Source organism: Vulpes vulpes, chromosome 16 (assembly GCF_048418805.1).
Source record: "Vulpes vulpes isolate BD-2025 chromosome 16, VulVul3, whole genome shotgun sequence".
In the NCBI taxonomy this organism is placed as follows: Eukaryota; Metazoa; Chordata; class Mammalia; order Carnivora; family Canidae; genus Vulpes; species Vulpes vulpes.
In genome coordinates, this window is record NC_132795.1 from 23774662 (window position 1) to 23789061 (window position 14400).

The 14400-nt window shown below is 34.3% G+C and overlaps 1 protein-coding gene across 2 annotated transcripts in view; it reads left to right on the top strand.

Moving 5' to 3' along the window:
- Window positions 1-14400, top strand: part of BOLL (boule homolog, RNA binding protein) — a 49000-nt gene that overhangs the window by 22480 nt on the left and 12120 nt on the right. For both annotated transcript variants that reach the window (XM_072741281.1, XM_026002478.2), the window contains exons 8-10: window positions 2262-2309; window positions 3101-3229; window positions 5990-6088. In XM_072741281.1, coding sequence (XP_072597382.1) covers window positions 2262-2309; window positions 3101-3229; window positions 5990-6088 — 276 coding nt within the window. The remainder of the gene's footprint in view (window positions 1-2261; window positions 2310-3100; window positions 3230-5989; window positions 6089-14400) is intronic.

The window sequence follows — 14400 nt, forward strand, 5'->3', positions numbered from 1 at the left end:
ATTCGAAGTATGTTACCTAGATATTACTCAGGAAAGATTTTGGTACCAATTTATAATATAATAATATTTTGTAATATAAAAAATCATTTCATTTCACATATTTCTTTTTAGGTATATATTCATCATTCTGCCTCTTGGATAAGAATCTTCCCTTGCTCTTTCTTTTTACAAATTCTAAGGTTGTGTAGCTTTATCAGTTTTTATTAGTCAAATCAGGTAATGGCATGGTCTAATTAATTAGTATTTATCTCCATATTTCTCACTTACTAAGGAGAGATCTCATTTATCTAAAAACTATATTTAAATCATTTTATTTTATAATATTTATTATAATATTAAGAGATTGATTATTATCTTGCCTTTTTGAAGGTTAGGCTTCACATTATCTTGGTCATAAAATACAGTGATGTTATCCATTAACAACTTAAATAGTAAGCAGTAAATTAACAGGGATTTGGTTTAGATGATAAGTCCATGGCATCTTCTTACTTTTTTCTGTTTGACTTTATAATGAAAAAAGACTATTAAAAATGGAAAATAACTAAAGAATAAAGCATTTGTTATTTAAAATAATACAACTAGTTTAAAAAACAAAAGTTTGAGGGACACCTGGGTGACTCAGTAGTTGAGCATTTGCCTTTGGCTCAGGGCTTGATCCTGGAGTCCTGGGAGGTTGAGTCCCACATTGGGCTCCCCACAGGGAGCCTGCTTCTCCTTCTGCCTGTGTCTCTGTCTCTCTTTCTGTATCTCTCATAAATAAATAAATAAAATCCTTAAAAAGTTTGATATATTGTCATCTTACAATAAGTTTTTAAAAATTTGACCTTTTATTTAAATAATAGCTTTTTTTATACATGATTTATGTAGCATTCAATTCAGCTTTTTAAAATGTGCAATAGTGTTTTTTACTAAATTCAAAGTTTTACAACCATATTACATTAATATTAGAACTTTTTTTTTTTAAGATTTTATTTATTCATGAGAGACACAGAAAGAGAGGCAGAGGGAGAAGCAGGCTTTACACAGGGAGCCTGACGTGGGTCTCGATCCCAGGTCTCCAGGATCACACACTGGACTGAAGGTGGCCTAAACTGCTGAGCCACTGGGGCTGCCCAGTATTAGAATATTTTAATTAACCCCTCCTCCCACCAAAAACTCACCCATTAGTAGTCACTCCTCTTTTAGAAAGTAGTAGTCTACTTTCTCTCTTTGCAGGTTTGCTTATTCTGAACACTTCATATAAATGTAATCTACCATAAGTGGTTGTGACTGGATTCTTTCACTTAGCATAATGCTTTCATGATTTATCCATGGTGGCATATATCATATTTCATTCCTTTGTATAGCTGAATAACATTCCATTGTATAGATATAACACATTTTATATTTTCATCAGATGACAGACATTTGGGATGTTTCCACTTTTTGTCTGTTATAAATAATACTGCTGTGATCATTCCTGTACAAATTTTTATGTGGACATAAGTTTTCATTTATTTTAGGCCTTATTACCTGGGAGTAGAATCACTGAGTCATATGGTATCTATAATATTTAAAGTTTTCAAGAAGTGTCATACGGTTTTCTGAAAAGGCTGCACCATTATATACTCACTCCAGCAGTATATGAGGATTCTAATTTCTCCACAACCTTATCAACACTTATCATCTACCTTTTTGATTAGCTGTCCTAGTGGATACAGTGGATAAAAGTGGTATCACACTGATTTCCATAAGCTGAGGCTAATGATGTTGAACATCTTTATGTATGCTTATTAGCCTCTTTTATATATCTTGAGAAATATCTATTCATATCCTTTACCCATTTTTAAATTTGGATTGTCTTTTTATTATTGAGTTATAACAGTTCTTTATATATTGTAGATACAAGTTACTTATCAGATAAATAATTTATAAATGTTTTCTCCCATTCTTTGAGTTTATTTTCACTTCTTTGATGGTATTTGTAGCACAAAAGTTTCTCATTTTGATCAAGTTCAATCTCTTTTCTTTTGTTGCTTTGTTGCTTGTGCTTTTCATGTCATAAATTTTTTAATTGCCTAATTCAGACCCACCTAGATTTACACATACTTTCTTATAAGAGTTTTATAGTTTTAGCTCTTTAGGTCTTTAACCCAATTTGAGTTCTTTTTGTATATAATTTGAGGTTTAAGGATCTAGCTTCACTCTTTTGCATATAGATATCTACTTTTGACCCTTGTTTATAATTTGGGTGGGGTTTTTGTTTTTGTTTTTCATTTTAGGCCCCTGCACAGTATCTACCAGGACAGTGGCAGTGGGGTGTTCCTCAGGTAAATATTAACTTTTTTTCATTGTATTTTTGTGAAGACTGTATGAATATTAAAGTCAGGAGAACTAGATTTGAGATATTCCTTTTCTATTTAGTAACTGTGATGGCTTTAGCAGTTCATTTAATCACTCTATTTCTTAGCTTCCTCATTTGTAAAATGGAAGTGATGATACCATACCTTTGTAAATTTCTTTACCTGATCTTGGTGAAGATCACATGAGATCATGTAAGTGAAAGCATTTTATTAAAAAGTGAGTACTTACATAAACATGAAAAATTACTTTTTACTATTATGGGAAAATGTAGCATTTTTCCAGTTGTACTTCAGATTTTGCTTCAGGTTGACTTGTGCTCCTCAGTGAATATCCCATCTCTCAACTTTTGATACAAAGAGTATACCACCAAAAAGACTATTTAATGACATTTCCAACTTCCATGTGAAGTCACAAAGCTGAGAATAGATGTTTATGACAACTCAAATACTGTAAGTTACATTATTATAACCTGTAATAGTGATCTTAATGTAACTATTTTCTGAATTTATAAAAAATTCTGAAGCACTAAGAACTTTTTAATATTTACCAGTGACAAAGTTCTTTAATTACATCTACACAATTGGGATTTATAACAACTAAGAGTTCCTTGTTTGTTGCTAAGACACTTCTATGCTATTTCTGGAAAAGAACTTCCAGCAAAATATGAAACAAATATTTTTTGTCATCTGTAAGTCACATTTGGTTTAATTGAAATAACTAATCATATTTTAATTAGAAATATGGTTCTGTGTTCTAGTCTCCTGCCTCTACTGCTCCATTCTTATACCTGCAACCTTCTGAGGTTATCTATCAACCAGTGGAAATTGCACAAGATGGTGGATGTGTCCCTCCTCCACTGTCTCTGATGGAAGCTTCAGTTCCAGAGGTATGTATTAGTCTCAAGGTAATTTATCTGTAACTATCTCATTCTAACATTTATTTCTTTTTCTTTTTTTTTAAGATTTTATTTTTAAAAAATAATGATTTTATTTAGTCATGAGTGAGAGAGAGAGAATGGCAGAGACATAGAGGGAGAAGCAGGCTCCTCACAGGGAGCCCAATGTGCGACTCAATCCCCAGACCACGCCCTGAGCTGAAGGCAGATGCCCAACTGCTGAGCCACCCAGTCATCCCTTCTTTTTCTTTTTCTAAGAATATTTGTTTAAGATCCTCATGGAAACTGAACGTTTTTTCTTTGATTTTTTTTCACACTTCTTCCCATTTTTATAGTATCTAAGAATGCTTCATCTTGGACTTCTTTATTAAGTAGTTCTGAACATTTTTTTAAAAGATTTTATTTATTTATTCATGAGAGACACACAGACAGAGGCAGAGACACAGGCAGAGGGAGAAGCAGGCCCCGTGTGAGAGCCTGATACAGGACTTGATCCCAGGACCCCAGGACCCCAGGATCATGCCCTGAGCCAGAGGCAGATGCTCAACCACTGAGCCCACCCAGGTGCCCTAGTTCTGAACATTTCTAAAACCAACTGTTCACTATACTAGGCTAATCTCTGACTTGATTTCCTTGAAAGAATAAGATACCAAAAGATACCAAATAACTTCTTTCTTCTCCTTTGCCTATCAATCTGTATTATTACTAACATTCTGTCAAAAGCATATAAAACTTCAAAAAAATACTAAACACTTCTCCCTTCAAATATGTAAATCAAAAATACTTTATGGAGTGCCTGTGTGGCTCAGTTGGTTAAGCATCCAACTCTTGATTTCAGCTAGGTCATGATCTCAAGGTCATGGGATCAGGCCGCTGTCATGCTTGGCACACAGTTGGGAGTCTTCTGGAGTTTCTTTCTGCCCTTCCCTCCTTCAAATAAATAATTCTTTTTAAAAAATACTTTATAACTACAAATTACAAATGTCATCTTTAGTGTCTTTAAATTACGCTCCCAAACCCTTACTTACCTTGGCATCTATATGCCAGAATCTGTACAGGTATGTTTTTAATCAGTATTGTAAAAAATTAGAAAATTAGCATCCACCTCCCAATTAGAGTATATTATATTATTTTTTTACATTGCTAAGGTTTATAACATTATGATGTTGTCCTTGAATATTAATTTCCACAATTGGAAAGCCAAGATTTCTCTGTTTCATCGCACCCTCCATTCATTACTTGCTTAACTGAATCTGCAAAGTACTCTCTGTTAAAGAAAGCTTGCAGGTGCTATATTCTCTGAGTTCTTATATGCCTGTTTGTTCAACATTGTTGTCTATACATCTGAAAGACAGTTACACTAGCTATAAAATAGCAGCATCATACTGCCAGAACAAAGTACCACTAACTGTATACAGGTAAACAACAAATAACAAACATTTATGTCTCCCAGTTCTAGAGACCAGAGTTGAAGATCAAGGTGCTGGCAGGATTGGTTCTGGACCAATGAGGGAAGCATCTGTTTCAGGCTTCTTTTCTTAGCTTGCAGGTGGCCATCTTCTCTCTCTGTCATCACATTATCTTTTCTATCTCTGTGGCTGTCCAAATTTCTCAATTTTGTAAGAATAGCAAACATACTGGATTGGCATAATGGGCAGCCCAGGTGGCTCAGCGGTTTAGCGCTGCTTTCAGCCCAGGTTGTGATCCTGGAGACCCGGGGTTGAGTCCCACATCGGGCTCCCTGCATGGAGCCTGCTTCTCCCTCTGCCTGTGTCTCTGCCTTTCTCTCTGGGTCTCTCATGAATAAATAAAGTTCTACCATAATGACCATACTTTAACTTGATTACCTCTGTAAATATCATGTCTACAAATCAGGTCACACTCTGATATACCAGAGGTTAGACTTTAACATATATTTTGAGGGAACCAAATTCAACTCTTAACTATTTTCTTATAGAACTTCTAGTCTACTCTTTTCTGGTGTTAAGTGTAAGCCATAAAGAATTCTGAAGCCAACCTGATTTTCTCCCTTGAACATAATCCTGCATGTCTTGTGATATGAGATGTGTTTTTTTTTTTCCAAAGATTGTACTTACTTATTTGAGAGTGAGAGAGAAAGAGAGAGAGAATGAGATTGGGAGGAGGAGCAGAGGGAGAGGGACAAGCAAACTCCGCACTGAGCTCAAAGCCCAACTTGGGGCTTGATCTCACAATCTTGAGATCATGACCTGAACTGAAATCAAGAGTCAGGTGCCTGGGGATCCCTGGGTGGCTCAGTGGTTTGGCGCCTGCCTTTGGCCCAGGGCGCGATCCTGGAGTCCCGGGATCAAGTTCCGCGTTGGGCTCCCGGCATGGAGCCTGCTTCTCCCTCCTCCTGTGTCTCTGCCTCTCTTTCTCTCTATGTCTATCATAAATAAATAAATAAATCTTTAAAAAGAAAAAAAGAGTCAGGTGCCTAACCCACTGAGCCTCCCAGGGGCCCTGTGAGGTGTGTTCTTAGTTGTCTTTGCACGTACTATTTCCACCTTCTTTTCCTAATTCTTCAAATCTTTTCTTCTATATATGTTTCAGAAGACTAATGGTAATTTTGACCACTCAACTGTCCCTTATAAGTCTGTAAATTAATTAAAGATAGAGAACATGTTTTTCATTTGTGTTCCTCCATTGTGTAGCAGAATGCCTAGTACATTGCAAAGCTGAATAAATATTTTGAACTAATAAATGAAAGTTTTTTCCCTTTTTTTCTAACAGCCTTATTCTGATCATGGAGTTCAAGCAACATATCACCAAGTTTATGCTCCAAGTGCCATCGCTATGCCTGCACCTGTGATGCAGCCTGAACCAATTAAAGTAAGAAGTTTGTTTTGATTTTTCATTATTTTTTTCAGTCATATTTCAAGCTTTTCAAATTTCTTTTCCGAAGAGAAATAATTTTCAATATATCACATTTGTGATCAGAAGAACAGAATTAGTGAATTCTTTCATGTGAAGAATGTACAATTCTAAATTAACTATAATTTCTACAATTAGTTTTGAATAAGTTATATACCACACATTGTCAAAAATGTTTTATTTAGTATAAAATATATATAATTTATAATTTGCCAGTTTTAAGTGTATACCCAATTAATTACATCCACAATGCTGTGAAACCATTACCACTATATTTCCACACTTTTTCATTGCCCCAAATAGAAAATCTGTACCATTAAGCAATAACTTCCCATTCTTTTCTCCCACCAGTCCCTGGTACCCTCTACTCAACTTTTGTTCTCAGTGAATTTGCCTAGATATTTCATATACTTAGATTTTGGTTGTGTTAATGGCATATAGCATTTATGGGGAGATGAAAAGAGTTAACATTCTATTCTTCCAGTTTGGGAATTGCGTTTGTACATCTTAAATCAGATGGAGCCAGAGTGGGAATCTAGTTAGATCTATGTATATATTCAATATATTTCAGCTCTCTACTGTGTAGCAGGGAATTCTGCTTATTCCCTTATGACCTAGTTTCATAGTGAAGCTCTTCATCATTACTTGGGGGAAATGGAACTATATCTGTAAGAACCACAGATTGATTAACTATTGCAATGGTAATATGAATCTTGCTTCCGCGTACTTTGGTAAGGAAAGTAGGCATACTCTATAATAAAATGAGGGAGATGAGCTATTTCACACTCATATTTATTCTGACCCGTCCCATGTATTGGAACTCAATACCAAGACAGTCTACTTTAAGGAGCCTCCCCACTCTCTCATATGTCCTTATCCCATCACTATATACTGAATTCCTTCACTGCTATTACCACTGTACTGCACACATGAAATAAAACCATAATTTGACCTAGTATCACAGCCTAGAGTGTTCCTAATGTTATGTATAGAGAATTATTATAGTATAAAAATCTTCTAAAACAGACTTTCTCTGATGTTAACATTTTCTCCAAATATACTTCTCTAGGAATAGTTGAAAGAGCTTTGCCATATTAAATAAGTACTAATTATATAGATCAAATATATAAATATAAATGATTGCAGTTGTACTACTTGAATGATTCCAATAGAGGATGAAGTGGTACTAGGATCGGACAAATTTTCAAAAAATGTTAATGTTGCACGTTCCTTTTTTTCTAAGATTTTATTTATCAGAGAGAGAGAGAGAGCACAAGTAGGAAGGAGGAGCAGGCACCCCATTGAGCAGGGAGCCCAGTGCAGGGGCTTGATCCCTAGATCCTGGGATCAGGACCTGAACCAAAGAGAGACACTTAAGTGACTGCCGCCACTGCACCCAAATGCTACACATTCTTAATGTAAAGTTTAATTCCTGTAGTTAAGAACAAACACTTTCTACATTTTCTTAAATCTATGAGTAGGAAATGACAGAAATTATACAATGAAATTGCTATCTTACTCTTTAATTTAGTCATATAGAAAATACACATTACGTTGAATACCAATCATAACAGAGGTATAAATAGATATCTTTCTTTGTGCATATAAGCTTACAACTGGAACCATTAACCTCTGTCTTCAAATCTAGAGAAATGCCCCTTCTGTCCTAACACAAATCTTTGCTCTACCATACTGCAAACCTAAAGGGAACGAAACTACTGACTTATTTCAATTTGGAACTTAATCTGTCTCATTAAGGGAAGGGTTATAAATATCCTGGTTATCCTATGGGATACATCATAGGGAATATTTTAGTCCTAGCTGAGTTAAGATTTAAAGAATAGGGAAGATTTAAAGAATAGGGAAGAGTTGAAGAGCTATGAACTGTGCTAAACTAGCCCATCACGTCTCTCACAACCGTAATATCAGATTTCATTGAATCTGCAACATCATGGATTATAAGACACGCCATTATTTATCACTATAAAAGAAAAATATTGCCATCAATTGTAAACGTATCCCTATTCAGAGGTTTTGAAATATGAAAAAATATATGTCTCAGTATCAGTGGAATTTAATGTTTTATTTATTTTAAAGATTTTATTTATTTATTCATGAGAGACACAGAGAAAGAGAGAGAGGCAGAGACATAGACAGAGGGAGAAGCAGGCTCCATGCAGGAAGCCCGATGTGGGACTTGATCCCGGGACTGCAGGATCACGCCCTGAGCCAAAGGCAGACGCTCAACCACTGAGTTACCCAGGAATCCCTAGCGTTTTATTTTTAATGTAGAGATGTCATGTTGAGAGGGGCAGGGGAAAAAAACAAGTCCTCTTTGTTAGAGATGAGAAAAAAATTCAGTAAACTTTCAAAGTCAAAACTGGAACACGGGGCTATCGTATAAAGTTTTAGATTTCCTGTTTTTATATTTTAAGATCTAATGCCCTATGTATTTTGTACTCAGTAATTTTTTTAGGTGATTTGATGGCTCTCAACAGAAAATGCTACCCCACTCAGGGACAGAAACTCCAAAACCACTTCTATAGTTTACTAAAACTATATAACCCTATAGAAATGCTTTAATATACCAAGTTTTATTGTGTGGAAAATTATCTACCTTTGTTTATAGTACATGTGTATTATAGAAGTCTTGATATATAACTGTTACATCTTCAGGAGATGATCTTTTCCTTAAAACATATTGAAGTAGACTAATATTAAAATATTGACATTTGAAATATTAGCCTTTGTTTTTACTATGCAGATTTTCCATGGTATACCAAATACCTTGGTGAGTTAAAATTGAAAGGTGGAAATATTCCTTAAAATAATTTGAACATATTGTTTTTATAAGTATATGTCATTTTTAAACTCTAATGATTATAATTTTAAGGGTGTTATTGGATATATTCCAAAGTAGCAATTTCAGATGTCCAAATTATCTTGAGCATCAAATCTAATCAATAAAATAGAGACCTTATTCAGAGCTCAGAGCACAAGTCTAACTGCTGTAAAAGACTGTCACAAACTATTCATCAGCTGTCAGGCATACTACTATACTGTTAAATCAGCTATATCTATTGTAAAGTTGACCAATATAGAATCTATTGGATGAAATACGGTATTAGTTAGAGTATCATTTTTTTTTAATTCAGTAGAGTCACATCTTATATAGAATTAAATTTAGAGGTCAATAAAGCAAATCACAGAATATCAAAGTAAAGCCCATTGAGTTAGACTACAGGAAGGAACAAAAGGAAAATCTTTGTAGATCTGGACATTTGAACTGTCATGCTTTTAAGATCAGTATCAAACCCCTAGGTAAGAATGGTATAAGTGGGGATGCCTGGGTGGCTCAGTTGTTGAGCATCTGCCTTTAGTTCAGGGCATGATCCCGGAGTCCCAGCATCGAGTCCCACATTGGGCTTCCTGCGTGGAACCTGCTTCTATCTCTGCCTCTCTCTGTGTCTCTCATGAATAAATAAATAAAATCTTTAAAAGAAATGGTATAAGTGGAAAATTATAGTGTTTCTGTTTTATAGTGTTTTTCCATTTTTGTATTAATATAACTATCTACTAAATTTGTTCTTAGGATTAATTGAGATACTGGAAACTGGGGAAATTATAATTTGAAGTTAACCTTTAAGTTAAATGTTTATTTAACTCCAATGTATAATAGCTATTCATGAAAATATTTGATATTAAGGATAATATTTAACTTCTTGCCAGGAATTTCTTCTAATTAAAGCACCAATTTGACTTGAATGAAAAACACAGCTATTTACCTATTATATCTTACCCTTTAGAAAAACACTGTGATTCAAAAGTAAATTAAAAAGGATTTGACCTATCATAATATACACTTAAACTAAAAATTGGCACTATCTTTACAAAAACATTCTACTACTATCTTCTTCCTAACCATCTCATTTCACTATCATTAACACTTCTTATAAAGCAATTTAGAAACTAAAATTCCCACATATTCAGCAACTCCTCAGAGTAAAGGCCAACAATTGTAAAGCACTGTATTCTAGAGGGCAGAAACAGGAAGTCTGTACTTGCAGCTCTGGGCATACAGGAGGATATAAATTTTCATGCACTGTACATAGTCAAACTATAGGTAGTCTCAGATTTTGCACAATAAATTATTTTACTCAATAAGGAACTTGGCAGCAGGAGCAAAAAAACTCACCAAGGGAGGCACTAGAAATTGCATAGGCTCTGTGTGTATCAAGCCCCTTTCTTGCTATAAGCCTAACAGGGATGGAGGACAGTAAGAGGAATCAAGAACTCATGAAATTAATCTTTCAGAATTGTCATGGACAGATCTCCATTCAAGGACAAGCTAAACAGAAAAGTGTTACACTGTATAGGTCCCATGAAAATATTTTTGCATATGGCACTACATTGAAGGCAAGGATAAATAGCATACATATGGATATTTGTATTAAGAACATGTATTTAAGACAAAACTTGAACCTGTGAAAACACATCCTGTATTTCCAGTAATTACAGACTGAAAAACAGGAAAGATGAAATGGTTGGTGGCCAGTGTAAGAAAACACTGTGTGAAACTGTTGATATGATGAAAAAAATTAAATTTGTTTTTGCTATAAAGGACCAGTAATTACTACATAAAAACAAATCCTTGATGTAGAAACAATTTTTAAAAAATCTTCCAGAATACAGAAGAAAACATGAAAGATGAAATGCTAAGAGATAAAATACTACACTAGAGAGAAGAGACAAGTCCAACCAAAAATAAAGTAATTCTCAAAAAGAATACAGAAAAAAAACTGAAAAAGAATGAGCAGAAATTTTAATAGTAAAACAAAAACACCCTTGATTTGTTTTGAATATATAAGTCAAAAAGGATTCACCATCCTTCAAGCAAAATTAATGAGAGGCAATCCATGTATAAATATTCTGGTAAATATCCATTACCCTCCTTCATATATCCTGGTCTTTTTTGTTTCAAACTTTTTTTCCAATAATTTGTTTTCAAATAATTTTAGACTTAAAAGTTGCAAAAAATAATACATAATTTATGTATCCCTTCATCCACCTTCTCCTCATTTTAACAACTTATATAATTATAGAGCAAACAAAAGTTAGCTTTGATAATATTAACTAAACTACAAATCTATTCAATTTCACGAGTTTTTCTACAACAGTTCTTTTTCTGTTATATTAGTTTGTGATCTCTCCTTACTCTCCTCCAATTCATGAAATTTAGTCTTTCTTTGTCTTTCATGACTCTGAAACTTTTAAAAAGTGCTGGTCAATTATTTTGTTGACTATCCATCAATATGAGTTTGGTATTTTCTCTTGATTAAATAGAAGTTATGCAGGGGTACCTAGCTGGTTCAGTCAGTAGAGCATGCGACTCTTGATGTCAGAGTTGTAAGTTTAAGCCCCAAATTTGGTGTAGAGATTACTTTAAAAAGAATAAAATCTTTTTAAAAAAAATAGAAGTTAATGCACTTGGGGCAAGAATGTCACATAAGTGATGTGCCCTTCTCAGTGTATCATTTCAAGGGATACAAGATGCCAGTATATCTGATTGCTAGGAATATTAACCTTGATCACTTTAAGCATAAAAAGTAAATTGATAAGTGGAAGATCCAGGATTCTAACCTAAGCACACTTTCTACCAAAAGAAAAACCTAGCTGGTCTTCTGAAATCCCTAACAGTAAAGTTCATTGACAAACCTATCCATGCACAAAGAACTTCCCATCAGGATTTTAGAGCTTCCCCCTCTTAAATATGGACATGGAATCACATTAGAAGAAAGCTTCCGTAATAAGAAACTATAACAAACAGAAAGAAACATCTAATGCAGGAACAGAAGAAAATATCAAAGATAATATAATTAATATCCTCTTAGAGATAAGAGAAAATTAATGTGAAGTGTTCCATGCATAGACATCCTGGCAAACACTTCATTTTTTCTCAAACATATTGGTCCCTTTAACTTTCTTTAACTTTTGTATTTTATTTTTTTTATTTTTTTTTTAATTTTTATTTATTTATGATAGTAACACACAGAGAGAGAGAGAGGCAGAGACACAGGCAGAGGGAGAAGCAGGCTCCATGCACCGGGAGCCCGATGTGGGATTCGATCCCGGGTCTCCAGGATCGCGCCCTGGGCCAAAGGCAGGCGCCAAACCGCTGCGCCACACAGGGATCCCCTAACTTTTGTATTTTAAAGTAATTTCAGGTTTACAGAAAATTTGTAAAAAATAATAGAGTTTCTGTGTATCTTTCACCCTACTTACTGTTCTTTGACTGGAGGGCACTACAGGAAATGAGCATTAATATGATCCTCTTAAAAAAAATATGATCCTCTTAATTCAACTGTATACATTAGTCAAATTCTACTAGTTTTTCCACTAATGTGATAGCTGAAATAAATGTGAAAGGGTTAAACATAATAGGCAGAAGTTTTTGAGAAAATAGAACAAAAAAAGACAGAGGTAAATAATAATAGAGAAAAAGATAAAATTAGAAGATTAATCAAAATTTTTTTTAATTAGATTAATTCAAGAAGTTAAATATTAATTCCAGAAAAAGAAAATGGTTTGGAGGAAATTAGCAAAAAGTTAACACAAGAAAATCCCCTAGAAAGTTAAGGACAAGAGCCTACCAATTACTTGGCACATTTGCCACAAAAGACTCACAGTCAGACATTATTGTGAAATTTCAGAATAGCAAAGATTAAAAAAAAAAAACTAAAACAAGAAAATAGGTCACATACAAAGAATCAGCAACACTGGAAGCTAGAAAACACTGAGGCAAAGCTTTAAAAATATTTAATGAAAATTTTAATCTTGGGATGCCTGGCTTAGGGCATGATCCTGCAGTCCCTGGATCGAGTCCCACATTGGGCTCCCTGCATGGAGCCTGCTTCTCCCTCTGCCTGTGTCTCTGCCTCTCTCTCTCTCTTTCTCTGTGTCTCTCATGAATAAATAAAATATTTTTTTAAAAAAGGAAAAAAAAGCAAATTTTAGTCTAGGATACTATAATAGACAAGTATAAATGAAAAAATATAGTCTTATACAGTAGAGTCTCAAAAAATTTACTTCCCATGTATCCTTTTTCAGGATGCTGCTAGACATGTATTTCACCAAAACAAGAGAATAAACTAGGAAAAAAAAAACAGAAAACAAAAAGACAGGCATCTAATACAGTGCAAAGGCTATAGGAATTCTGGGGCACCTGGGTGGCTCAGTGGTTGAGCATCTGCCTTTGGCTCAGGTTATGATCCCGGGGTCCTGGAATGGGGCCCAATGAGTCCCACATTGGGCTTCCTGCATGGAGCCTGCTTCTCCCTCTGCCTATATCTCTGCCTCTCTCCATGTCTCTCATGAATAAATAAATCTTTGGGCAGCCCGTGTAGCTCAGCAGTTTAGTGCCTGCCTTCAGCCCAGGGCCTGATCCTGGAGACCCGGGATCGAGTCCCACGTCGGGCTCCTTGCATGGAGCCTACTTGTCCCTCTGCCTGTGTCTCTGCCTCTCTCTCCCTGTCTGTGTGTCATGAATAAGTAAATAAAAATATTTAAAAAAATAAAATAAAATCTTTAAAAAAAAGTCTATAGGAATTCTGAGGATGACAACAGAGAGAAGTATCGGCATGAAGAGAACAATCAGTCTAGAATTAGAGCAAGATTCAGGATTATTCCCTGTAGAAGTAATTTTTATTTGTGTAGTAAATTGTATTAAGTATCTTATAGAACTACTGAAAGATATGGGGGACTTAAACATAAATTTGAAGAAAATTGAATGAATAGGGGACATGAAGCAATTAGTAAAAAACAAAACTGTTTAAAAAAAGAAAACATAAAAAAAAAAGAAAGAAAACATAATTATAATATACCACTTGGCTCATTAGTGAACAGTATTTACATAAGCATAATAATTAAAATAATTAACATAAATTTAAGCAAAGCTTATGATATAAAGAGGATAGGCAAGGAAATAAAAGAAATATAAGAGGTCAAGTCCTTATCTATCATAAAGAAGTCATTAGATAATGAAATTTTGAGTTAATAACGATAGAAATACAGAAATAAATGCTAGAAGAAACAACTCATACAAATGAATGTGACCATTTCTGAAAAAGTAAGGTGAAATAGGAGTGGAGTGGCAGGGGAGGAGGACTGTGTTGAAGCCCTTTTTTCCTTACCCTTTAACCACAATTTGATTTTTTAAACTAGGTATATAAATACTATAATAAAAATAAAAATTAGCTTCAAAAATGCAATGA